We start from the raw sequence: 25,316 nt of genomic DNA, 5'->3' as shown, positions 1-25,316 counted from the left end.
TACCATGTGGTTGGCTTCTCGAGTTACAATGGTAGTGGGAGTTATTGGATACATCCCACCGATAGAATCCAGCCGATATGTCATTAGATAATGAACACAAAGTCCAGGTTTACAAATCTGATTAAATTTACTTGAAGCCATTCGACTCCTATTATTTTTTAGAACTTCCGTCTAAATAACCACCACAACTGTGATGGTCCGTCCATCACATTTTCACTGATCGTATGTCGGAGTGATCAACACAAAAATAGACACAACTCAAAAATCCCCATACGTAGCGAACGCATCTGTCGCAAAAAAAATTCACAATTCTGTCAAGTGGGAAATAAATTGATCGAAAGAACTAAATTAGGTTGAGACAAAGAGTGGTCCGGACTCTTGAAACTCCCCTGTTGCTAAGGGCAGGCGCCTCGTCTTTGGGACAACGTCGGGCATGCAGGGCGACTTCAAACAAAGCAGAAAGAAAATCTCCACAAATTTCCTTGAGTGATGGAGCGGAAGACAAACACAGAGTTCGACGCGCGAAGACGGTCTTAAATCATTGTCCAAACACTGCCAACCAAGTGAGGTTTAAATTAAAAGCATCAACGGCAAGATTGGGAGGAAATCCTTGTCAATCTCAGCGTTAGTTGTTTTATTCAATGGTGTAATATAAAAATAATGAACTTTACTCAGTGTCATTTCAAAAGTGGTCACTAATACATATGTTTATACAGCTAGTAGTTCGACATAATTATCTTCGTGTCCTGGCTTCTTTAGGTGTTGCCTATATACACAACAATTGTAAATCGCCATTAGCTTTTGAAATAAAATCGAGTCGGTGCATTGTGGGCGAGCAAGCCCTAGGAAAAGCTCTGGTGGCACTGCAGAAAGATACCTCTTGGAATCTTTGGCTATAAGACGAAAAGCAATGGGAAAGAAAGTCCATGCACCTCCATTTTATGAAAAATCATGAATTCATCCAAACAGACAGCGGTTCTTAAAGATGCCAAATAATTTTCTTTTTACTTCAGTTGTACTTGTATCGCTAGCGATAGCATTATTACATTGTTTTTAATATTTGATTAGTAAGCTGAAGTAAAAAACGAATGTACCGCAGTGGTTATATTTCCAAAATGTCAAGGAATTACTGGGATTAATAGATGTACAAATATGGCTATAATGAAATATTAACATTTAGCAATGGACAGAAACTCTTCGAATAAAGTAATGTCTCACTCAAAAACAGAGTGGAAAAGTTGGTTATCGAAAACACTTCTATTTCGGACATTAAATTTCATGATAACACCAGAATCTTGACCCAGTTAAATTGAGTCGGACAATACACTACCTAAAGGTTTACTACCTAAAGGTATTTACATATTACAAATATTCATTTAGTTTATAAACACACACAGTACGAAAGCTTGCCACACTAAATTAATTTACAATTTTGTATTTCTTTCAAAGTATGTTGGAACTTAAATTAAAAAAACTGTAACCTGTACAAATTTATCTTGTTTTGTTTGGAATCTAAATAAGCATAAAATACTTCAACAAAGCGTAAAGCTCGTCTCAACAAATGAATTTACAACAAATGCTGTATTCTTCTCAAGTACTTTCAGTTTAATAGTTTGATAATTGTAGCTCAATTGTGCCTAAATTTAACGTCAAAAAGAGCCCTTATCAAAACTTGTGAATCTAAAAATTAGTGTTGTCTTCGAGTCCATCACAAGTTCCTGTAAGGCCATCACAAGTCATTTAGTCTTAAGTCAATCCACAAGCTATTCAAATGACCTGTGTCAAAAGCATTCTTTTGTCCTTGTTCATCCTCGTCTCTTTTGACTGGTCTTGCGGAAGAACTTTTTGCAAGTCTTGTGAAAGGACTTGTCTATAGACTTGTGAAGGTTCTTTGGAAAACATTTATGATGGACCCTACTACACAATTGCTTAGAAATCATCTTACTCTTCTTATATTTTACATACATAGACACAATGCACGTTAATTAAACACGACAAACATCGTTTTTATGGTTGTTAAAATACTTGAAAGGATATTTTGTTGTTCTTTGGTTTTTATGCTAATGAGTATATCTCCACATTCGTGAGCAAAAAACTGTGATGACATCCAAGAAAGAAAACCTTAATAACATTGGTTTATGCACCAATATACTGTTAACGTTTTGATATTTTGCTTGCCTGAATTCACTTGTCTTTGTTTGCTCATTGTTGTGTATGCAAACAGCAATACAACGGTGTATGATCCGTCTTAAGAAGAAGTAAATTATTATGAAGTAAATTATGGGTTCACAATTTGAATAGAAAAACCTATGCACTTAACCATGTCTTCTCAAAATGACATCCAGCAAGAGTACCCTTAGTTATCTGGGAAAGCGTGAGTAAGGAATGTCGAATAATTTCTTACACTGAAGATGGGCACAAAATTAGTTGCGATATCTTCTACAAAACTGTAATCACTTTTTTTCTCTGTGGTTTGAGACAATTTTATGTATAGAACTGAGCCAAGGTACCAACTTCCTTATGCCGCATTATGTACAGCTAACGAATATACTGCACTCATTGCGTTGCAAGGTCATTTTAATTCGGGAAAGGAGGGTGAAGAAGGATATTCATCAAGATTTTTGCACTGGTCACCTGATCTCCGTAAAATCGAAAAGCGGAGATAGCGTGCTGCTCAAGGCGCAGTTTCAGGCATTGGGGCGTTCTTCATAGTGTCAAATTCCTGAAACTCACACAAAATAAATGTCAAGGGTGAAGGCGGTTGTGAAAAAGGGGCACTCATGGGGAGTAGGACACTGACAACAAATTGGGGGAGTTGTGAACCTCTTGCCCCATACTAAGCCAATGATTGCAGCCAAAGACTTACTTAACGAGGTTTTTGAAACTCATGGTAGAAATCGGCATTAATACGCCGCATTCAATGGAAGAAGGAAGTAGCTACGGCTACTACTGAATGCTTCATATTGAGCTGTAGCCGATCTTTTGGACGAAGGCTCATACATACTCCTTGCTTTAATTGAAATAGCTTGCCGTGTTAAAACGTTCCGTGAGATAGGGATTATTGTTGGGCTGCTGGCTTTGACAAGAATGGTTATTCGTAATGTTGGTTCATTCATTCTTTTGTTCTGTTCGCATGGCTAATTTCAACAATATGTCTCTTGTTTCTGAACCCATGGTGTCTTCTTTTTTGATGGTTTTCGGCACCGACCTGAGGTGGAAGGACATGTCTTTCGCCTTGCATCCTCCTCTGCCACCTTGCGCTTGATGTAGCCCTCTGCGTAATCTGCGTAGAGCGTCTCAAGATCAGATGACAAGAGCAGGTAACCAAGACCAGTACCCCCCACGATGCAGATGAGGAACCATGCGTTGTACGTCATGACAATGAGCATAAGTACGTAAGCAATGGTTATTTCACTCATGTTGATCAATGTCTGAAGTACATGAAAAACCACTCTGTCAATGTGAACAAAATAGGAAACCTCACAAACTGTTGACCAAATCAATCAGTTTACGATCACAAACTGTAAAATAACCAAACAAATATTCTCTGGAAAGTTACTCTAAACTTCCTATTGTTAGAACTGATAAAAAAGCTAATACGCTAAATGTTTGGAATTCCATATCTGCTGCCCATCGCGCGTCGTGCGTCACCCGCACGACGCGCGATGCACGACGACGGCAGATATGGAATTCCATATAAATGTCATATCAAACTTCTTGTGATGATATCATTTATACTTTTTGTCAAGAATATTTCGATGGGGAAATTGAATCTCGAGAGCCATTTATGCACAGAAGCAAAGTTGTTATTTAACGCTAAAAGGGCCAGGACAGAGTCTGCCTCTCGCTATTTTTAGCGGACTTTTTGTAAATTTAACTCTTTGCTGTCATTTTTGAAACGTCCCATTTACCTGGGACAGGAAAGCCAAGAATGCGTACTTTTCCATTGCCGCGCTTATGCGCGCTGACCGGCGAGCGGACTGGCACGCTGGTGGCCTTAAAACTCGATGAGCATAAAAAGCCATAACAAGATCGAGTTAAAACGACATATTTGTATTGATAAGGAGTGTCTTTACATGTAAGCCTATGCCAAGTTTAGAAATAAAAAAATCATGGCATGGGATAACCGAGTTCTTGAGAGTAGGATGAACACCCCCTTCTGAGCTGTGAGATGAGCCAAAAAAAACACCTGATTTTGGGACGCAAACTATAGAACACTGTACAGGAAATGAAATGGCAAGGAACAGGACTTTGAAAATAAACTTTTACCGGATTCCGCAAGTTGCCAATCATTTGATTGAGGAATTAGACTAATACACAGACCCATCAGCTTTCACCTTACCTGTAACCACGAGTAACTCTGCCCTTGATTTCTTTCTGTTCCCCACACTTCGTCTGAAATATTGCCCATCGGTCATTAAGCACTTCCAGTGACAGGCTTTTCCACATCTTCTCCAAGCGCGCTGTTTCCTGCTCTTCAGTTAGTTCATCCTGGCAACAAGTTACTCTGTCGGCAAGGATTTCTGTCTCATTGTCTCCTTGTTCTACCTCCCTCGCACCACCACACTCCTCAGGACAACAGCTGGTTTCGTTGTTGACCTTCATCTCCACTAGAATGTTGCCATTTTTCTCATCTATCTCATGGAAGGATGCTTTCTCCTTCCCCTGTGTCTTAGCTTCGTTTTCAATATATTTGATAAGTGGGGCTTTATCTGAACGACGCCTCTTCAGCTGCGTGCTGTTACCATCTCCAGTTATCTCAACCCGCGAGGGTTTAGGAACTTTGCGAAGACATTTGCGACTGATACGCTTAAGACTCTCCAAGACAAATGCCGCGATGGTTAGACCAGCCAAGAATATGGCAAAATCTGATGGATGAAAGGATAGTCATTTTCAGTCAGAACAACCACAGAATACCATTTCAGAATTATATACTGTACTGGTAACCACTATTAATCATTTTTACAGTGTCGGCACAAAAAAAGTACACCGCAAAGCTGTAATACCCAAACAGGAAACACCTGGCACCCAATTCGACTTTCGTTGTCGGAAAGCGTCTTTGCAAATTTTCAAAAAGGCACAGCTCAGTGGTCAGTCACAAAATGAGATGAAAAATTATTTACGCCCAACGAATGTCCACAACAACCGTGGGCCCATTTGGCAGCTTAGCATGGGCACGGAGACGTAAGGTTTCTGGAAAATCCAGACGGGGGCAAAATACTTTCATGATGTCTGAATACATTCACCAAGGTTTGGAAATTTGTAAATTCAAGAAAATTCATGAAAACTGCATTCAGACCCCGGGAAATAATTTTCTCGGGACCGGCGCAGGTATAGAAACAACGTAATAAGATTATGAGAATATTCACTGAACATATATTTGTTCACAACTGGGATGGAAAAACTTACATCTACTTTAAAGCCCAACCGAAAAAGGCTTCAAAGGCTTTAGGGTTTTGTAGGTAGATTGGCCCAAAACCCATAAACAGTGAATTTATCTGCCGAAAATGAACTTGAGAGAAATAGGATAGAGGCAATTCAAGTTCTTTCCCGCCAACTGGGCCGATTTCGGAAACACGCGAGATCAAATTCTGTGGTTATGTTGGGTTGATGACAGGCATGCATGAAGATACATGTAAGCTAGCATCGATGGGGCCCAAATACATTAAAATGAGGAGTTTTGATGACGTGCAGAAAATTGCACAATATTATACAGTAATCTCTAAGATGCATAAACATGAAATCTTACTCTTAGCTAATCAAAATAATTGTGTGATTAGTTCCGGAATGAAGGAGTGCGAGACATTAAAGGCAGAAAGAAGTGTAATTTGCGTGGCATACACGTGCAATACATACACGTGCAATGGCAACGGACTAGTCACACGCCACGGAGAAATCAACGTAGGAGACAAGTAGTACCCAGACCTGAGCCTTGGGCCGAATCGCAGGCTACCTTATTGTAATGTGTGTACATGTGAAGCTTCTAGAAAAAGACAGCAACCCGCGTGCGTGCTTGTTTGCCGAGTCTAGATGTTTCAGTGTGTCGAAGAAAAACAAATAAACGCGAATTGGATTATTTTAGTAAAAGTGAAGACGCTGGATATTTGTCTAAGCAGTTCTCTGAAATTATCGGCAACAACTGGAAAGGTTTAAAATCTAACCTTAGTCAACGCGTTATTGCACAGCGGAAACGTCAAAACTAAGTCTAAGTGTGCCAGATTCCTGTCCGAAACTACAAAGTGCACAAGACTGGGATATGTTATATTTTATGACAAACACAAGGAATTATGCACTAAAACTTGATGGATTGAACAATCAACGTAGTGGACAGAAACCGCAGGCAAACTTTTCATTTTGAGCATGCCTCTACTACGAGACTCGAGGGTGAAGATGCACCGTGTACAGCTCAGCTGTATCTCCCCGTGATGTTTTGGGGTCACCGACTTATCATTAATACGTAATGAATTTCTGAAATCGGCGAAAAAGGGACTCGCGGAAGCCCACGTTTTGGACATTTTTCAACCATTATTGGGAAACCTGTTTCCTTTTTTATGGAAGATGGTTATGTCACGTGTTGTACAATGAGGAAAGAATGGTTTCTTTTCAATGCCTCTTTAAATTGTCAAAGTTCCATTTTTCGAGCAGTAAATGAAAATCAGCGTTTCGTTAGTTTTAGGGAATTGTAACTCCGTATTACGGCTTTATAAGGCCAAAAAACGTATACTCGGTCTCTGGTCAGACCAAAGTTCCAGAATTTACGCAGCGATGCGGGTTTTTTTTGGGGGGGGGTGGGGTTGGCTTTTTAAGACTGGCAAAGGGCACAGGTATGAGTGGCATATTTAATCAAAGAGCAAAGGCTAGTAGTGGCACGTCGCACGTCATGCCGCCATTGTTGCTGATCAGCTGGCTGCAACTTTGTAACCTACCATGGTCTAGTGTGTTCAAGTTCGACATTAACATCATGCAGTCGTAAAAAGAATCTATCACCGGGTACGAGCTACCCACGAATTAGTGTGCTTCCTTTGGAACAAATTGCCCCTCTGACTAGTGGACTTGTAGCCGGGACTCGAGAACATTCAGGCGGTGCGGAAATAGAGTGCGCTGATTGAAAATTTGGAGGAAAAAAATGGGAAAAAATGACGAGCACGTTCAAAATCGACGCGCGCGCTGACCATAGACCGACTATGTTTTTTTGTTTTTTGCTTTTTTGCCTAACGCTGTAAATGTCTTCTTGGCGGAGAACAGCCACCGTACGAAACCTAAACAGGCCCACATCACTGCTGAAGGACAGTGGCATGTCAATGGGTCAAGCCTCACAAATCCTTTCTTAAGAGGCAACGAACCGAGCTACGAGATTTATGGAAAGAAAAGACTGAAACTTGTGTTTTGCGCTTGTTGTGTCTGGCACTATGAATAGGGGAAACAACTTTTTATACCAAGTACATGTAGGCCTGTAGCCTCAGAAAACCTTTTTTGTAATATGTGACCCACTCTGTGAAAATGAGTCACAAGTCGCCAGAGTCAATTTGGAGTAACAAGTTCTTGAGAATAATTTTGCACTGTGTAAATCAATGGGAACCCACAGTATCCACTTTGGTCAGGATGCCAAACTAAGCGACACATCAAAAAAAAAATTTGCTCTTTCCAATACAAACGATAACTCAAAAAAGTGGCTCTGGCGATTTAAGACTCATTTTCACATATTTTAAAACTTTTAGAGTGTACGCGCATCTGCACTTGTAAAGTTGCTACAGGAACGTTGCTGTGCACCGTCATGGTCTTCTGTTATTTAAAAAAATCACTCTACAACACTGTGCGCCGTTTTCGAGCCGTGGGCCCCTGAATTTAAAGTTTGAGAGGTTATAATAAAATTCAAAGTAATAAAAAATTGGAATGACAATGCATTATGTCATTATAATCATGGATACACGAGCAAAATGTTCCCGCACTTAAAACAAATGCTTTATTAAAAGTGATTTCGTGGTCTTGTAAAAGAAGTTGGCTTACATTTCTGCTTCAAGTGCTAACAGCAGATCACCTTGTTTTCCATTATGAGTAAAGTGAAATAGTAAAGTAAAGTATATAGTAAAGCGAAAAGTGTTTCCACTAAGGGAACCAGGAAAAAAGACTCTAAAATTTCGGTAGTGCTGTTCATAATTGCTTAACACAATCTGAAACAAATTTTGATAACGGTTAGTTAGCAATACTTTGAGAAAACGAGATGAAACAGGTTGTCGCACACTATACTAAGTAATGATTTCATTTTAAACCTTCCAGTCTGCATGTGAAGTTCTTGCGACATTCTAGATTGTATCAAAGTCATGATATCTTGAACCATTTTCATAATGCTTCGAGAAATCATATGACTTAGAAACAAGGTAATGTTTTCTATTTCAAGACAGAATAAATGTAGCACATCATACCCAGTTTACTGGTCCTATTACAGACCATATACAATTGTACAGGGCATACAAGAAAACACAATGATGACAAAATATAGTAGAATAAGTAGACATATAAAGAAAAAACCACACAGTTGCAAAAACAGTTACACCAAAAAACACCTGTCACCCAACCCCAAAGACGCTTCATAAAAAGGAAGGAGATAAAGAAAACGCTAAATAAAAATGACTATTACAAACTACCATAAAAGGGGGAGAGAAAAGGCACAGATAAACCTGGCTCAACTTTGCCGAACGTTCACGGGCTGGTTTGCGTTCGTCTGCGTTGTCGGTGACGCCTCCGTTTGGCATGTTTTCATCTGTCCACATTGCAGTTTGCGTCTTGATTGCTTTGCTCTCTGTGTTTCTTACGTCGATATGAAAACCAGGCTCCAACTTTTCATTCTTAAACACCATTGGGCCTGAGAGCCACTGGGCATATGTTGAGAATGTGAAGTAAAGATCCTCTAACTCCCAGAGGTTGCACTTGTTACTTGGCTTTTTGCCCCACAACACCGAACTTTTGCTCTTATCAGAAAAGGCAGCGAAGGGGCGTTGATCTGCCTTTAGCAACGATTCCAGAATAAATAAATACCTTACCTGTTTTGTTAGTAATTGTCAGTCCATCCATCAACAAGTGCGATACCGGTACACTCAAAGAGAAATAGAAGGATTCCTACAAATGTAAAATGGGAATGAATCTCTACGTCAATTCTTAACTGAAAAAAGCGTTTCTTGCTTTTCTATGACAGGTCCATTCACGCTCAGAACACCTGCACCGTGAAACCAATCAAAAGATTTGGTTTACCATAGCCATGTCACACTGCGCTCTATGCATAGGAACATTGCGTTATGCGTGGTTGATGACAAAAGTAAACAATTTGTCGATTGCTCTCATTGACGGTAGGTCAGATTTTCTTCATCTTGGACAAATTAAATCGCAATCGCAAGTCTAAATCCCTCATGGTAAGCAACAGGTTGCAGATTTTTTTTCGATTTAAGTTCAGCAATGTATGAGTAGCGACATGACGCTTAGACGAAAGTTGCAACACTTCCCAATAATAATACGGGACACTGAAATTTTTACCATAAGAGTGCGTTTTGTGAGCACAACTGAAATTGCGTCATTAAAGATTTTCAGTCGATTCCGGACACACACCAAGGTGTTTCACTGATGGGATCGACAGGGAAAGGGAGAACTGCAAGCAATGATTTAAACTCCCTCTGAAAACTCATCGGGGCTACTATGTTTATGGTTGAATGTTGATGCAAGAGACCAAATACACAGAATAGGTGAAGGTAACAAATAACCATACATTTCTCCAGCAACATGCCTCCGGGCAAAATTCTCTGAAAAACATTATTATCCTCTTACGAAGCACTACAAAAATGTAGGTTTGAATAATAACCTGCTGACTCGACCCCTTTTTAAAAGGAACGCGTTCGCCTACTAACAAATAACCATACATTTCTCCAGCAACATGCCTCCGGGCAAAATTCTCTGAAAAACATTATTATCCTCTTACGAAGCACTACAAAAATGTAGGTTTGAATAATAACCTGCTGACTCGACCCCTTTTTAAAAGGAACGCGTTCGCCTATAGTAGGCGAACGCGTTCCTTTTAAATGTATGGTTATTTGTTACCTTCACCTATTGCATGCTCACCGCGCCATGTGAGGGTAACTCAAGTGCGCTGGTGTTTTTTGGCCACTGTAATGTTCAGCATTTTAAAAGTATTAGAAAGGCAAGCTTAACGCCTTGGTCAACGCTCAGGCGGCGGATGTAGCCAAATTCTAAGTCGGACACGTAACAGCCTCACATTGGTGGGTTTTACCATGGTTTTGCACATTGTGAACATAATGTGGCTCACTATGTAATGATTTGTGAGGAAAAAAATGGCTCTTGCCCAAATTTACAAACATATTTTGATCTTAAGGTGAGTCATGTTCATGTAAAGTGCTTTACATAAACAAATCTGCTCAAATGCACTTTTACAAACCCCTTCGGCGCCCCATGTGACTGGAGGGGGTTACATTTCCCTGGTCGGGGGATCAAATGCACACAACAAATTTCCAATGAATCCAACAGTGAAAAAACTGGAATTCATGTTTTGGGATCAGCCTGTTTCAGACCAAATGAAAATAGGCGGTTATTTTACTGAATTTTACTGTATTCTAATCGTTGCCCTTTTTGTCATTCCTAGTTTTAAGATTTTCTGTACCTGAGGATAATCAGCGTGTTGATCTATTATTGTAAAGGTCTAATCACGATGCAAAGAAAAACTTACATGGCTTAAGACTAAATTTACTGTCCGAGCGCAGATTGTTCATGATACGATTACACGCAGGCCCAGTTGTGTAACTTCATCACTGGCAAAAAAACAAGAACACTTGTTTCGCAGTTCGATGTTCACTTTTATGCACATAAATTTCGCCAGGACCAGCAGGAAGGTCAAGGGTTAACAGTTTGAAACTGGACGCGTGGGGGGGATTGTAATACTCGGCCTCGGCTCTTTCTCCAGCTTTGCCTAATTTTAACCTCCTAACTCGGAGTTGTTACTCAATAAATAAGTCATTTAATAAAAATAATAATAGTAAGACTAATATAGCGCCTTTCCATCTAGATCATGGTGCTGCGCAACACATGATAAAGAAACTGTATTGGAAAAAGATGCTTCCTGAATGATAATGTGTCCTGTGATCTAATGCTTGATGATATTAATCCAAACCTTGAACTAAATTTGATTGTTGTTGGCCTTAATGAGGGTATCGAAATTGAACACCCGAGACAGAGTAGCTGGTTAGGCCCACGGAACAATCGTGTACTCCCACACAACCGGCGAAAATTCCCAGCTATATAAAGCCATAAGTGAAATGTGAATAAAAGTGTAGGAGTACTACATAAAACCTCGAATAATATCAAGGACTAAGAAAAAATCTCCGGGAATGCTGGTCATTAAGCAGTGACAGTTTCCTTTACACGATGGCAGTTTTGTGGGATTTCTCAAGCATGAGAGCATGTCGCAAGCTGCGAGGTTTTGAGAAATTTCGAATCACTCCCATTCCAAAGAGGGAAACACGCGTTTCTTTTTAAGAAATTCGACGTCGTTTGAAAAGGACTACTAGTAATAGATAGGTCAGGCTCTCTGCCAAGCTTGCTGCTAACGTTGCTGCCAGTTGAGAGTAGTTGCCATAATGAAAAGTTAAAACAGGTTGGCATGATTGTTTCATCCATATAACCTCAGTGCAATAAACAACAACCTGGCAATCCAGTTACGTTTAATCGAGCGATCACGGGTACTCAAGTGCATTGCATACATGCTGGAAATTAACAAACTTACCATTGTGGTACAGGCTATCCAAGTACGTTGTGCTCCCTTAAGGTTGCCAGCAATATGGCAGTGCCCACTGGCCGCACAAGGCTATACTTCGGTCATCAGGCCGACAAATCTGACAGGAATTGGCATCCGATAATCCGGTGGTCAAGTTTGGGGTAGTTCCGTGTTCCTTCCAAACCTGGCAAATGATTTGACAGGGAAAAAAGTCTCTGTGTGCCTTTTCACAGTATTTCCTCACTAACCTGTAATTTGAAGAGACTGGTCAATGAAGCACTGGCATCCAAAGGTACTTTAAAAGAACAGTTTCCTTATGCAGTTCCTTTGAAAAGTGCATGATCGAAAAAAAATCTAAAGCTCAGTCGCGTGCATTATACCGGTTGACGTATTCTGGGTTTAATGCCTAGTTTCCTTGAAATGCTAACCCCATGGTAATTCCAACAACGATCCCAATAGCGTAGTTTCCTCAAGCTATAGGACCGTCTGTCCAAACTTGATTTCAACAAGTTCATGCACTTACCTGATATGCTCCATTTCTCTGGGAAGGATTTGTTTAGACTGTCTATACATGCATAACCATTCTAGGCAAACAAAACCATAAAAGCCTTCAATACTATAGCGCCACAGTCACAGGTGACAAGGTGAAATTGTTGAAATAGAACTTCCTCCTCTTGGCACGTATGTTCACTTTGTGCACCACTTAGTTGAGAGCTAGCGCGTGCGCACTCGATCACTTTACTGTGGATTTCGAGGCAGGCGACGTCGAACATCGTTCCGACATTTTTTTTCGCGGATGAAGATCATAATTACTTTTAACAAAACACAAACAAATGAAGTTCACGAAGATAACCTGATAACTAAAAATGGATTAGACAACATTAAACCACCGCATTATATGAACCCAGCTGCACAAAATTTGAAACAAATTCTGAAAAAGTGATTTTTACAAAAAATAAACACAATCAGATTGGAAAGAAAATAAACGGTCTTTTCCATTTTAAAACAACTTCTCCAGTTTATCCAAACAACAAAATAAAGTGCCGTGTATATTATGGTCTAATAAAAACGTCGGCAGTATTTTCAAGTTACTGCGAATTGCATATCTTACACAAGAATCATTTCTCCGTAGTAGTTACGTGCGTTGATGGAGTACATGATCATGTACACGAACGTGCACATGCGCACGCGTAAATCATGGTTGACCGGTCGACAAAGAGCCAAAATTGAAATTGATCAAACTAACAAAGGACAATTCGCAATAGCATAAACGTAACATGGTTACCTTTTTCAAACACTCTTTCAGTTATAAGGATACGCAGCATGTGTGGACTAACTGGAGAACAATTCAAATTTTCAAGTTTAAAATACCGTTATTTGCGTTCAGAAATGTAACGTACACAGATATCTTTCACCCCATTTTCTCCCAAATGTCACTTTTGATTAATAAGAAACACATCACAAAATGAAATCTGAAACCTGATTATATTTCTCTGGTATAAATTCAGCAAACGTTTACGCAGTGTGGAAAATCTCCACAGATAGATTTTGGTGTAGTCATTTGCTGCTTGGCGTCGCCATTTTAACAAGCAACAGAAAGTGACCTCGACTTTGCCGAATTTTAGCGCATGAGCACAAACTAAGTGGAAATGGTGAACATATGTGTTGGGGTGAGATACATGTAGCATTAAATGGCGCGCATGTTACATATCCCTATCAGACCCAAGACCTCTTTGGTCATTCATGGGTTCCTTACATACATGCAAGTTCCCTTTGTTTACCAGGCACAATTAAGCAACTTTTAGTGTATAGCGCCCTCACCAGTCGAGATATCACGAAAGGCCACTCCTGCAATGACACCCCATTGACCAATATATAGTAATGATATCAAATAAGGAGAATATTACTGAAGTAGTTTTGGTAAAAATCATGGGAAAGAGTTTCTTACTCGAAGTTCTTTTTACACCCTGTGTACAAACCCTCTGAGACTGGTCTGAAAAATTGTGTTTTCATTGCAAAAGCTTGTAGGCCTACTCTGTCGCTGCTAAAATGGACTTTCCTGACCTTTAACTGATTTCCAGGGACTAATTGATAACTGAAGAGGAAAATGAGTGAACTTCTTTGATGGAACCCTTTCCAAATAATGAAGAACAATTGATAAAATCACAGGAATAAACTTCTTTTATTCAGGGGTGTGCTACATTTATTTTCGTCTACAAGAAGACTGATTGGAGATAGCACCACATTTAATTTGTGGCACATGAGGTTTCCGCTCCGATTTCATGAAGGCCTTCGCCTCCCACCCTCCCCAACCCGTGGCCGCCCCCTTCCAATGTTGCGTTAAAGGCTGGTGCGCGCCCATGGCGATCCACTGCAACCTTGGAATGGGAGGGGGAATGGGGGTTGTTGAATTGGGGCGCAAACTAAACTACCCGAGTCTGTGTTAACGCACACTGTGAGATGTTTCAAAGCATGTTATTAGACACATTGGTTTCTGGCAATTCTCACAAATCACAAAAGTCTGTTTACGTTGGGTTCTCGATCGTACTGCAAACAACACATTTTCTTTTTTGTCCCTGCCTACTTCCGGGATAATGTCCATTTGAAAGAAGTGTAGTTTCACGGGCATGTGGTGCTGACTTGCTCATCCTGCAGGCAGACAATAGTTCATCGATGACCTGGACCCGGAAATCCAAGCTAGGGGTACAGTCCACTAATTCAAGCCCCATTGAAAACAGTGTAAATTCAGCACCGTTCAGGGCCCATTAACATGCACGCCAAAATCCCTGAGATTTCTGAAACACAAATGAAATTCTTGTCTGGTCACTTATCTTTCAATTTCTTTTCAATTTTTTGTGGGTTAACCAATTACATTTTTAATTATTCCCGCAAAACAAAATCACCCCCCCCCAAAAAGTGATTTTTCCGAAGTCTGATTGCAGCCATTTTTGAAGTGGCAACCCTCAACTCTCTCGGGCACTTAGGACCAGTTTTCAACCGTAGTTTTTAGCCATGTTTGCTCTCATATGAAAGCTCAAAGACCCAGGGAGTTGATCCCGGCAACAATTTACACAATCTCAAAATCTCTCAATTTTGGGGGCCAAACAATCTCCTTTTTCAAAAGATACTATGGGGCACTTTTAATACTAATGAGCTGGCCAGAAAATCTCACTTGAATTAGTGGTCTGCGCCCCTAGTGAGCGGACGCTTTGTAGGGATGCTGTCATGTTGTACACGATGGTAGCATTAACCAAATAGATTGTCAGGAATTGCAAAGAAAACGCGTTTCTACCATTTCAGGGATCTATGATGATGCGTGTAGTACTGACACATTGTGATGCTAAGTCACTTCCGCCCATCATTGACGACTGCAGGTCTTTGGATTGTTCGACGTCCGGTGCAACCTTTTTTCGCAACGAATGTCTTTAGTGTCACGGTCACTTTTGCAGCCGCCATAATTAGTCACAAGTGTTGCACGCTTTTTGGCGTCCTGCCAAACAACACATAGTTTCCCCGCTTTAGAGAAATACTGGGGTGGATTATGTCGGTTCATGGGGACCGTCTTAGGGTTTACACTGTCTGGAATGCCTTGTATGGTATAGCGCACAGTTCCACGAGCTCAAAACCCTAGCTGGGACAACTTGTGTACAGGAGCGGTGGTAGTGTTCCAATTATCCATGAAAACAACATGTCCCTTGTTTTCCAGTCCTTTGAGTAGGTCGACGACTCGGATAACTTGGCCTGATGCTGTAAGGTTGGGTGGATACTGTAATGGTTGGCTTCAGTGTACGCAACAGAGTGCGAGATCATTTGAAGGACAAAGCTTTTCAAAAGCAACTTGTAAGTGATACACTTACCTTTTAATAGTAGGCTTGTGCAAATATCAGATGCTACTGTTGCGATATATTGTTGAAAATTATATACATGTATTGCAACATTCGGTATAGATCTCTTGCAGTATCCTGTTTTGTCATTTCTTATGCAACCAGTGGGCAAGCACCAGTGTTGTTAGCAACAATTAAAGGTCATAGTAGCAAGGTGAACAATGGCAAATGTCATAGTTCATTTGATTAGCCTGTCATTTGGCTTCAAACTGGGTGACCTGTGATGGACCTGTGATGTAACTGGTGTAATTGTCATTGACAATGCCGTGCAGGTAAAGGAAATTGGCATTTATGACAGAAAAAACTCTGGGAAAAGGCTCTGTTTGATTCGAGTATTTGTAAAGAAAATAAGAATTAATAGTACAGTGCATACATAGCATACAGTGCTTATTAACATACGTGGGGTACGGGCAAAACCGTTATATATATAAAAAGAATTAATAGTGTATAAATATTTGGGGAAAATGGAGAAATTTATAAATGTGTGGTTTTTGGATGATTTGGAACTAACTCCCAAGGTGTACCACCTCGTACCCTTAGATTTTGTTTCTCCACCTCAAACCATGCATGGTTGATGTTCAACAGATAAAATACTTGACCACATTTGGAGGAAGGGACGTGGCAGATGTCGTGCGACGGATACTGAAGCACATCCTGTCCCATGAGGTGGCTCTTCTGTACAGCCTCAGCGGAAGAAAGGGAAAGCGACCATTTGATGCCCTTCAAATTTATGATCTTACTTGCAGTAAGTGTACAATTTTACATGTACTCCTCTTTCTTTACATACAGTGTACCCGTTTTTATCTACGTGTATATGTTTTGGAGATGATATCTCCCTCCCCCTCACTCACTCGGTTTCACGGTGGCAACTTTCCCACAGGAAAGTAATATCAATTGATTGCTTGCAGAGACCCGGGTTTTTCCTTGCTATTTTGTCATTCATAAAATCACATCTTATTGCAAAACAAAGTCTTGGAAGTTAAAATTCACAGTGGCGGCCAAACTCCTTTCATTTGACGTGTGATTACGTCACTTCCCAATAAACATGTTGACACTGTTCACAAATCACATGTACACTCCAGCTCTCACCGGCTTGGGGCGACATTCAAATGTCATGATGGTGTAAATTTCTTTTGAATTAGAGAAATTTTTCGGACATTAATTTTTGCTCTAGTTTTGTTCATTTTTTCCTTCTTTCTTTTCCTTTCCTGCAGAAGCAGTACGGTGTCACCCAAAAACAAAGACTGCAACAAATCGCGAAACCGATGTCATTGCTGGAAAGTAGCTTACTCAAGTGTGACAGGAAGGGGAGGTCGGAAACGACGGGAGGAGGAAAAGTGCCTTAGAATAGCTGCTGGTATTCCACATGAAGTATCCGAATCCGACTGACTCACCATTTTGGCATAAATTTTCTAACTAGCTGCATGACTTAGTTACAAGCACCAGTTATGAGAAGTCACTGGCATGTGACATCTCAGTGGGTCTCTGGTCGGTGCGCGCGTCGATTTTCAAGGTGCGCACGACTTTTGACGCGTGCCTCAAACGTCGTGCTTAAAACATTTCAACTTGCTTGTTGGATTCGGCACGGCGTAAGCACGGACGTTTGAAACCAGTTTGGCTCGGCAAATTAATTTCTGTGGGGAATAGGATTTTGACTCGTACCCAAGCACCCACCCAACAGTCGCCCCGGTGTATACCGCATTCCATGTGAATGCAGCCAAGTATACATCAGACAAACTGGCGCGAACCTTCCTACCTGGCTCCAAGAGCACCGTACGCACGGCTGACAAGGACAATACAAGTCGACCATCGTAAAGTGTGCACACTCCTCGGACCACCACATCAAATGGGACAATGCAGAACTCATCGGCCCCATCTAGGTCTGGCTTCCAAAAATCCGCAGGGCCAACGAGATTTTCCGGAACAACACCGACCAACAACAATTTCAAGTTCAGCGACATCTGGCGCCCACTACTAACACCCCAAGGCAACTCCCAACTCCGGGCAGTAGGGTCCCCCTAAACCGAAACCCATACCACCCATCCCAGGTGTTAGTGTCTTCTCGACCCGAAGCCACACCCCCGGCATAAGGGTCCCCTATACCCGAACCCAAGGTTTCCCGCCAATTCCTACACCTCCATGCTCCAGTACACGCGCAGCAATGCAAGCTATACAACCTACGTATTCCGTTTTACCCTCCACCGCTTCCGGGTTACTTTTATAACCGAGTTCTCCACTCGAGTCCGGCACACTCTCCTAAGGACGGCCAGATCATCCTGGCCGAAACGTCGAGTTAATATTCACCAGTTTTTCTAAGAGCCACACCTCTTCAAAAAGAGAGTGATTCCATGGTCACGTCATTTGAGGTTTTGGGTTATTGAAATTACACATTATTCCCCAATTTTTGGTGTGTTACATTCAAACTATCATAGACCCACACCCTGCATATTTGTCCAAATCATTGGTTGGACATGAAATGCATGTTTTAGACCACGGACCATTTAAATGGTCCGTGGTTAGACGTCCTGCATGCATCAGACCATGCCTACTGCGTGTCAGTGCCTACCCAATTTTTACAGGAAACTGCATCTAACCTTTCGTCCTGATTTACATTGCTTTACTACAGTGGCGTAAATCTGTGCCGGAAATGGGGGGATTGACTTGCCCGGACATGAAAAAAAAGCGGGGGCGGGGGTGACACCATATGACTCTATATAGAGGTAGATATTCATGATATTGATGTGCGTTACTTTGAGAAGGGTCGACAGATTTCGTGCATTGTCATGTGCACTATTATGAATCGCCCGTATTGACCACAAACATAAACACATTGACCCATAGACCACCAGTCTTGCGCGTATAACCGTGATTTCAAAAAGCGTGGGCAAGCAGTAGGCAAAACGCAACCTGTTTTCCATGGGCCGTGTGCGCGTTCCTAAATCGCGCAATTCAACACGACGTTCCAATTCACACACACGACATTCAATGGCTTTGTTCTCCTGTGCTTATATTTCGGTTGCGTGTGAAACGATATTTTCAAAATGCTCCCATTTCAACATGAATCACTCTCCTGGACTGAAATTTCGACTGAATGTCCCTTATATGAAACACTTCAATTTGCGATGGATTCTTACGCATTAAAAAATTCTCTTTTTTGAGCGATTTCCAAAAATCAGTTTCGTGAAATCCTTGTGGTCAGTTTTTTCCTTCCTTCATAGTATTGTAACGAAACATTAGATGAGACTGCGTACCAGTCTGGTACTACCCGGCTTGGTGGTTCCACACGGCTTGGTGGTTCCACACGGCTTGGTGGTTCCACACGGCTTGGTGGTTCCACACCGCACGGGTTTTTGCGCGCAGCCTCGGCTAGTAATAATAAGGCAGCGTCGCGGTTCGCGCTCTCCCTCTTGCCCCCCCCCCGCGCTTCGCAGTAAGTTGATAGAGTGAGAGTGATATGGAACGCCAAAGAGGCAAAAACCTGGAGGCAACACATCGACCGTTCTTCAACATCGATCGATCGTTCCCCTACATCGATCGATTGTTCTTCTACATCGATCGATCGTTCCCTACATCGATCGATCAAACTCTTTTGATCGATGAAGAAAGAGCGATGAAGAAAGACCGATGACGAAAGACCGATGAAGAAAGACCGATGACGAAAGAGCGACGAAAAAAGACCGACGACGAAAGAGCGATGACGAAAGACCGATGAAGAAAGACCGATGAAGAAAGACCGATGATGAAAGACCGATGACGAAACACCGATGAAGAAAGACCGATGACGAAAGACCGATGACGAAAGACCGATGACGAAAGACCGATGAAGAAAGACCGATGACGAAAGACCGATGAAGAAAGACCGATGACGAAAGACCGATGAAGAAAGACCGATGACGAAAGACCGATGACGAAAGAGCGATGAAGAAAGAGCGATGAAGAAAGAGCGATGAAGAAAGACCGATGAAGAAAGAGCGATGAAGAAAGAGCGATGAAGAAAGAGCGATGACGAAATACTGATGACGAAAGAGCGATGACGAAAGATCGATGACGAAAGAGCGATGACGAAAGACCGATGACGAAACACCGATGAAGAAAGACCGATGAAGAAAGAGCAATGACGAAAGACCGATGACGAAAGACCGATGAAGAAAGAGCGATGACGAAAGACCGATGACGAAAGATCGATGACGAAAGAGCGATGACGAAAGACCGATGACGAAAGATCGATGACGAAAGACCGATGACGAAAGACCGATGACGAAAGACCGATGACGAAAGACCGATGAAGCTACATCGATGCCAACGTTACTTAACCTCTTGCTATTTTCTTGCCAATTTTAGCATCATTGCATACATGTACCTTTAACATTATGCCTGTCTTTATTAAATTGTTCACCTAAGTAATTTTCTTTGCCATTCTTATAATACCTGTTAATTTGTTTTAAAACTTTATGTTGGCAGATTTATTATGAACTGTAGGATTCTGAAGATATTTTTATGCAGATTTTTTTCTCTGATTGAGTTATAGATTCCTTCCGTTATCCAACGTGGTTTTGACTTATTAATATAACTTCGGAGCTCACACTGTGGAAAATTTTTGTCATACACAATTTACGAAATTCTCATAGGCCTCATCGACATTATCTAGCGCAAGTTCATCTTAATCTTAGTTAATGCTTACAGGGTATCAAAGAAATGTTCACGTTTTTCCATTTTTTTCATTTGTAATAATAACATGTTACAAAACTTCTGAAGTTTCTTTGTACATTCATTTTAATCCTCTAACTCACTCATAGGTCAAATTATGATGTCCAGAGATTGTATAGGCAGTTGTAGTTCAAATGCTACGAATTAATCTTTTGTTTTCTCTAAACATCCGGGCGATAGTCTTTTAGGATCAATGAGACGGCCGAGATTAAACGCTCTCTTTGTTTACGCTTAACCATATGCCTGTTTTATTTGTTATGTTCGACTTCATCGGTGTTAGCTTGGGGTCTCAGGTAAATGAACATAGGAAAGGGTCGTATTGAAACAAGTTGACAAATTAGATCAAGATATTTTAAATTCGGAAGGGAATAGTGTGTTCATCAGTGTTATGGAGGTGCATAGCTAGATAAGTTGGTCAATGAATGACAGAATAGTTCCACTGGTTCAGCCGGTTCTGCCGATTTCACCAGGCTGTTATCAGTGTGGAAGATAAAATTCGTATCCACCTGGAGTAAATATGTTTGCCCACAGTGGCTAGGGGGCCACCCATAATGAACTGGGGAAAATAGAAAATATTCTCAATGGTTTCATGACAAGGAAACTAGATTTAAACACCCATCTGACAACTCAATTGGCTCTGGACCTGACTTACGGGTACTGAACACGGGTGGCCTTGTGTGCTGGTGGGCTATGGTTACAGGGAACACATTTTATTGGTGCTGGAAGAGGTTTCGTTACGTTGGCATCGATGTAGCTTCGTCGGTAGTTACGGATCAGTATACATGTACGTGCGGCGCTGATTCCAGGGTTTGGGCGGTAGCTACTGAAGCCTACCAAGCGGGCGTGTCCATTATCGGAGAGAGTGGCCTCGGTGGTGAGTGAGCCATCTAGCCAGGAGCTTAGAGTAAAGGCCAGTGTCCGATCTGGGGCACTTTTATCTGATTTCTTATAAGTTGACGCCTCCCTAGCAGTTGCCTGTAAAGGCCGAGAAGAGAATAAACCAGTAGGAAGTGACAACAGTAACTAAGCCTATAGTGAGTGTTGGTGTGAGTGTTATCTGTCCTGCTGCAGTGCCTGGGGGTATATTTCTCCCAAACGGAGTTGCCTCCCGGGTCAAGTTCCCTGTTGCAAGAGTCAGCCGTACGCTACAGTATCTTTTCCTTCCTGCATGGTGCACCATGATCATTATCGGATGCCACGATTTCACACACGTGCAATGTCATGGTGTAGGGCTATATTGCATGGAACATGGTACAATGAATAAGTCCATCCTTCGATCGGTTTCGTGGATAACTTGAGCAATCTTCCCCTAGCAAACATGATCTTGTCGCAGGCCCAGACCGCCTCCAAATATCTCAAGGCCTAGGAAAAGAATCTCCGGAAATGCTGGTCTATGGAGCGTCAAATGAAAAATGGACAACTAAAAACTTCAAATTCTCACTGACAAAATTACTGTCATGCCCCATTTTCTCATTTTTTGGCTAGTAGATTTTTGGGTTTTGGGAATTTGCGTAAAGCATTTTCAAAAACTCAATTTTCTGCTAGCAAAAATTGGGAATTTACTGAAAGAAGTCTTCCTAGTACGTCAAAAGTGGACAACTAAAAACTTCAAATTTCTGCTAGCAAATTTTATTTGATTCTCTTAAAGAGGACAACCCCATTCCATTTTCTCATTTTCTGCTAGTAGATTTTGGGTTTTTTTTGAAGTTGTACAATCCCTTTTTGAAAAATATTTTTTTTTCTGCTAGCAGAAATTTGGATTTTACTTTGACGACTGCAGGGTGGTCCAAAATTGGACAAGTTGAAAACTGGAAGGACACTTTTCTCTCTACGTTGAGCATCCAACATTAACGGTAGAGGGTCAATGGTCTGACGGATGGCATCACGAAGATGGCCATGCTGCAGTGCTCTGTGTAAATTCTGAAAACAAACACCTTTGAGGATCAGGCTATCCACTATATTGAGCTTCTCACTGGTGTTTGTACCTCATTCAGGAATGAATGTCGCTCTGCTTATCGGTAGTACAAGGCTAATTAGACTAGGCCAATAAATCTGACAGGAAATGACATCTATTCGGCCGTTCATGATAGTGGTAGTTTAGTGTCCCTACCAAACCTGCATGGCACAGGATTTGGTAGTGTAAAAAGTCTCGGTGTCAATCTATGAAGAATACATGTACGTCAAACTGTCCTCACTTTCCTGTAATTTGAAGACTGGAAAATGAAACACTGGCATACGAAGGTACATGTACTTCGAACAAGTTTCCTTATGCCACTTAGTTTCCTTGAAATGCTAACCCCGTGGTAGTCCCAACAACGATCTCCACAGCGTAGTTTTATGGTTTCCCAGCCACCCTTGTGAGCAATCGCGGAGAAAAGGGAAATTCCAGAGTTTGGTGAAGAGTGATTTTAAAAATGAGGTTTAAAGGCTGTCTGCTGTTTTCCTCAAAGAAATCCACGTTTATATTTTTGTCTCAATACAGCCATGTTATCTCTAGGGGGCGTACCTTTAAGTGTAAGATGACTACTACATGTAGAATTCGTTTGTTTCATATTTGTTGGTTTCACACTTCATCAGCCTCTCGAAAGTTTTGTAGCCCATATAAATGGCGCATTGAGAAAGAGATAAAATTACTTGTCATTTTTATTCCATTTTATCAATTGGTTGTTTCATATCGCTATCAAATAAGTAAATAACATAAATGTAAATAGCAGAGAAACGTGACCAGTGGCTTTGCTGATCATTTGTGTGGGCGTAAGGTCAAATCCTTAAAACCTATAGATGATGTTATAATCATAGCCACGGTCCAATCTACGTGATTTCAATATTTTCATGAGCTTACCTGTTGTGTTCTCTTCCTCTGGCACATCTGTGGCGAGCTACAAGTCTCCCGGTTTGTGCGCGTTTTACCAGGTACAACAGTCTGCCAATTGCTGTTCTGACGACCGCGGTTGTTCTATTATACAATTAGTGAGGATAAAATGGAGGCTTGTCATTGTCCGTACGTCCAGGTCGGTGCACTGGCCGACTTCATACCGGCTTATTGCAGGCCACTGTTCTTTACTTTCTTCAGGAAGGATTTTAGACAGCCTATAAGGCCTACATAAATATGCAAGCTTTCTACATGAAGCGCCCAATCGCGCCGGTGAAAGCCACAGGTGGCAAGGCAGGATGTCTGTGTTGATATAACTTCCTTCCTCATGGGATGAGACGCATGTACACTTTTATGGCGGGCATACGTGACACAGAATTAAAATCAAAACGGTAACTTTTGATTATTTAAGGAGTCGGCTTTCGTTCCTAAATGAACAACAAAAAGTGCAAGGGGCACTCTAGGATAGTAGTTGCAGCTAGGTCTTCTTCGCTCAGTTTTGAAGACACAAGGTGGGAGCAGGGGGTTTAATAAGTAGCCCTATCAATCACGTGTTCATACATACAAGGTGCTGGTGGAAACTTTCTGATTGGTCAAACTGCTAAAACAATGGTGTAATTTCGGGGATAACGAATCAGAAAGAGGATGGTGGACAACATTTCAAAGGGAGAACGTTGACAACTAAGGACTGACCGATTTGGTCCTGGCCTTGGGCCACGTTGTCCAGCGTGATCATGCGCTTTTCCTACAGTTACAGGCAGAAACCGCGAACCTGGCATTCCGTGGGTTGTATCTGGGGAACTTTGCCCTTGGGAGCAAAGTTGGCTTTACTGTGGGAAAGTCATACCCTAAGGACGTCAAATCAGTAAGCTTTCGGTTTACCCCAAAAGGCGCGCATAGCCCATTCAGTTTCCCCCACTGTAACCCACGTTACATTTAATTTTGATTTGACTGAAACAATGTTGTCATTTAAGTTAATCCGTGCCTCACCTGCGACCTGCGCTTTGACAGGACAGCACAACATTGAGGGGGGGGGGCTAGAGAGCTGATGATTATAGGCCTTTGCCATGAAATATGCAAATTAGGTGCATGCGCGCTACTACCACTATATGCCAAGCGCGGCACGTCGTAATTACCGTCGGCAGTGTGGGAGAGGCTTAAACTTGGCGCTATCAAGGTCAATGAAAACCGTATTACAGTCTTTGACCGATATTTCAGCACGTTTTTCTCGAAACTAAGTTAAGTTTTTCGGCTCCCCGAGATTGGAAAGTAACAATTCCTTGCCTCTAAGTTTGTCACTCATGTGCACCCCCAATCGGCGAAAGAAAGACAGGTGATTACAACTCAACTGGGTTCGCGCTTCAGGGTGCAGACCACTCATTCAAGTGAGAATTTCAGACCAGCTCATTAGCATTAAAAGTGCCCCCACAGTATCTTTTGAAAAAGGAGATTGTTTGGCCCCCAAAATGGTGAGATTGTGTAAATCATTGCAAGGATCAACTCCCTGGGTCTTTGAGCTTTCATATGACAGCAGAAGGGCTAAAAACTACGGTTGAAAAATGGTCCTAAGTGCCCGAGAAAGTTGAGGGTTGCCACTTGGAAAATGGCTGCAATCGGACTTCGGAAGAATAACTTTTTGGGGGGTAATTTTGTTTTGTGGGAATAATTAAAAATGTAATTGGTTAACCCACAAAAAATTGAAAAGAAATTGAAAGATAAGTGACCAGACAAGAATTTCATTTGTGTTTCAGAAATCTCAGGGATGTTGGTGTGCATGCTATTGGGCCCTGAACGGTGCTGATTTTACACTGTTTTCAATGGGGCTTGAATTAGCGGACTGGACTTGTGCACAAAATGCGCGACCGAACAATGGCGGCGCTTCAGGAGGGTAATGTGATGCTGTATGCTGTGCATTTCTGGTCAACATAACCTTTTCTCATGGGATGATGGCTAATCCCTCGGCCTCCATCCCGAAAACAAGCCAAAAATCAACAGAAAATGCAAGAATACCATTTCCAGAAATAACTGACCATTTTCTTTTTAACTACCTACTCGAAAGCAATAATGTCAAATGGTTTTT

General features: G+C 41.5%; 1 protein-coding gene and 1 long non-coding RNA gene across 3 annotated transcripts; one reads left to right on the top strand and one right to left on the bottom strand.

Moving 5' to 3' along the window:
- Positions 1–607: 607 nt before the first annotated feature.
- LOC110989521 (uncharacterized) lies at positions 608–23,470 on the bottom strand. Of its 2 annotated transcripts, XM_022253967.2 has the most exons (5): positions 23,207–23,470; positions 11,783–11,957; positions 9,042–9,117; positions 4,343–4,868; positions 608–3,453 (listed from the first exon to the last, which is right to left on the bottom strand). In XM_022253967.2, exons 2-5 carry the CDS (start codon positions 11,783–11,785, stop codon positions 3,144–3,146), a joined length of 915 nt encoding a protein of 304 aa, XP_022109659.2. In that variant the 5' UTR covers positions 11,786–11,957; positions 23,207–23,470; the 3' UTR covers positions 608–3,143. The 2 variants fall into 2 exon arrangements, with proteins under 2 accessions (XP_022109659.2, XP_086997701.1); XM_087141575.1 differs by lacking the exons at positions 11,783–11,957; positions 23,207–23,470 and adding an exon at positions 10,730–10,796.
- On the top strand, positions 14,451–18,089 carry LOC110989525 (uncharacterized). Its single transcript, XR_002599640.2, has 3 exons — positions 14,451–15,613; positions 16,243–16,402; positions 16,872–18,089. It is a non-coding gene; the product is annotated as an uncharacterized LOC110989525 (long non-coding RNA).
- Positions 23,471–25,316: the final 1,846 nt, after the last annotated feature.

Source organism: Acanthaster planci, linkage group LG09 (genome assembly GCF_054643075.1).
Source record: "Acanthaster planci isolate LZ-2023a linkage group LG09, COTS_SCS, whole genome shotgun sequence".
NCBI lineage: Eukaryota > Metazoa > Echinodermata > Asteroidea > Valvatida > Acanthasteridae > Acanthaster > Acanthaster planci.
Note: the sequence above shows the minus strand (reverse complement) of the source record. Positions and strands in the feature narration are given on the sequence as shown.

Bases quoted from the DNA above. Each gene is read 5' to 3' on its own strand.
- LOC110989521 (XM_022253967.2), bottom strand. The intron at 4,869-9,041 runs GTAAGGTATTTA...TTCATCCATCAG, and splicing joins GACAATTACTAACAAAACAG to ATTTTGCCATATTCTTGGCT. The intron at 3,454-4,342 runs GTAAGGTGAAAG...TCACATTGACAG, and splicing joins AGAGTTACTCGTGGTTACAG to AGTGGTTTTTCATGTACTTC.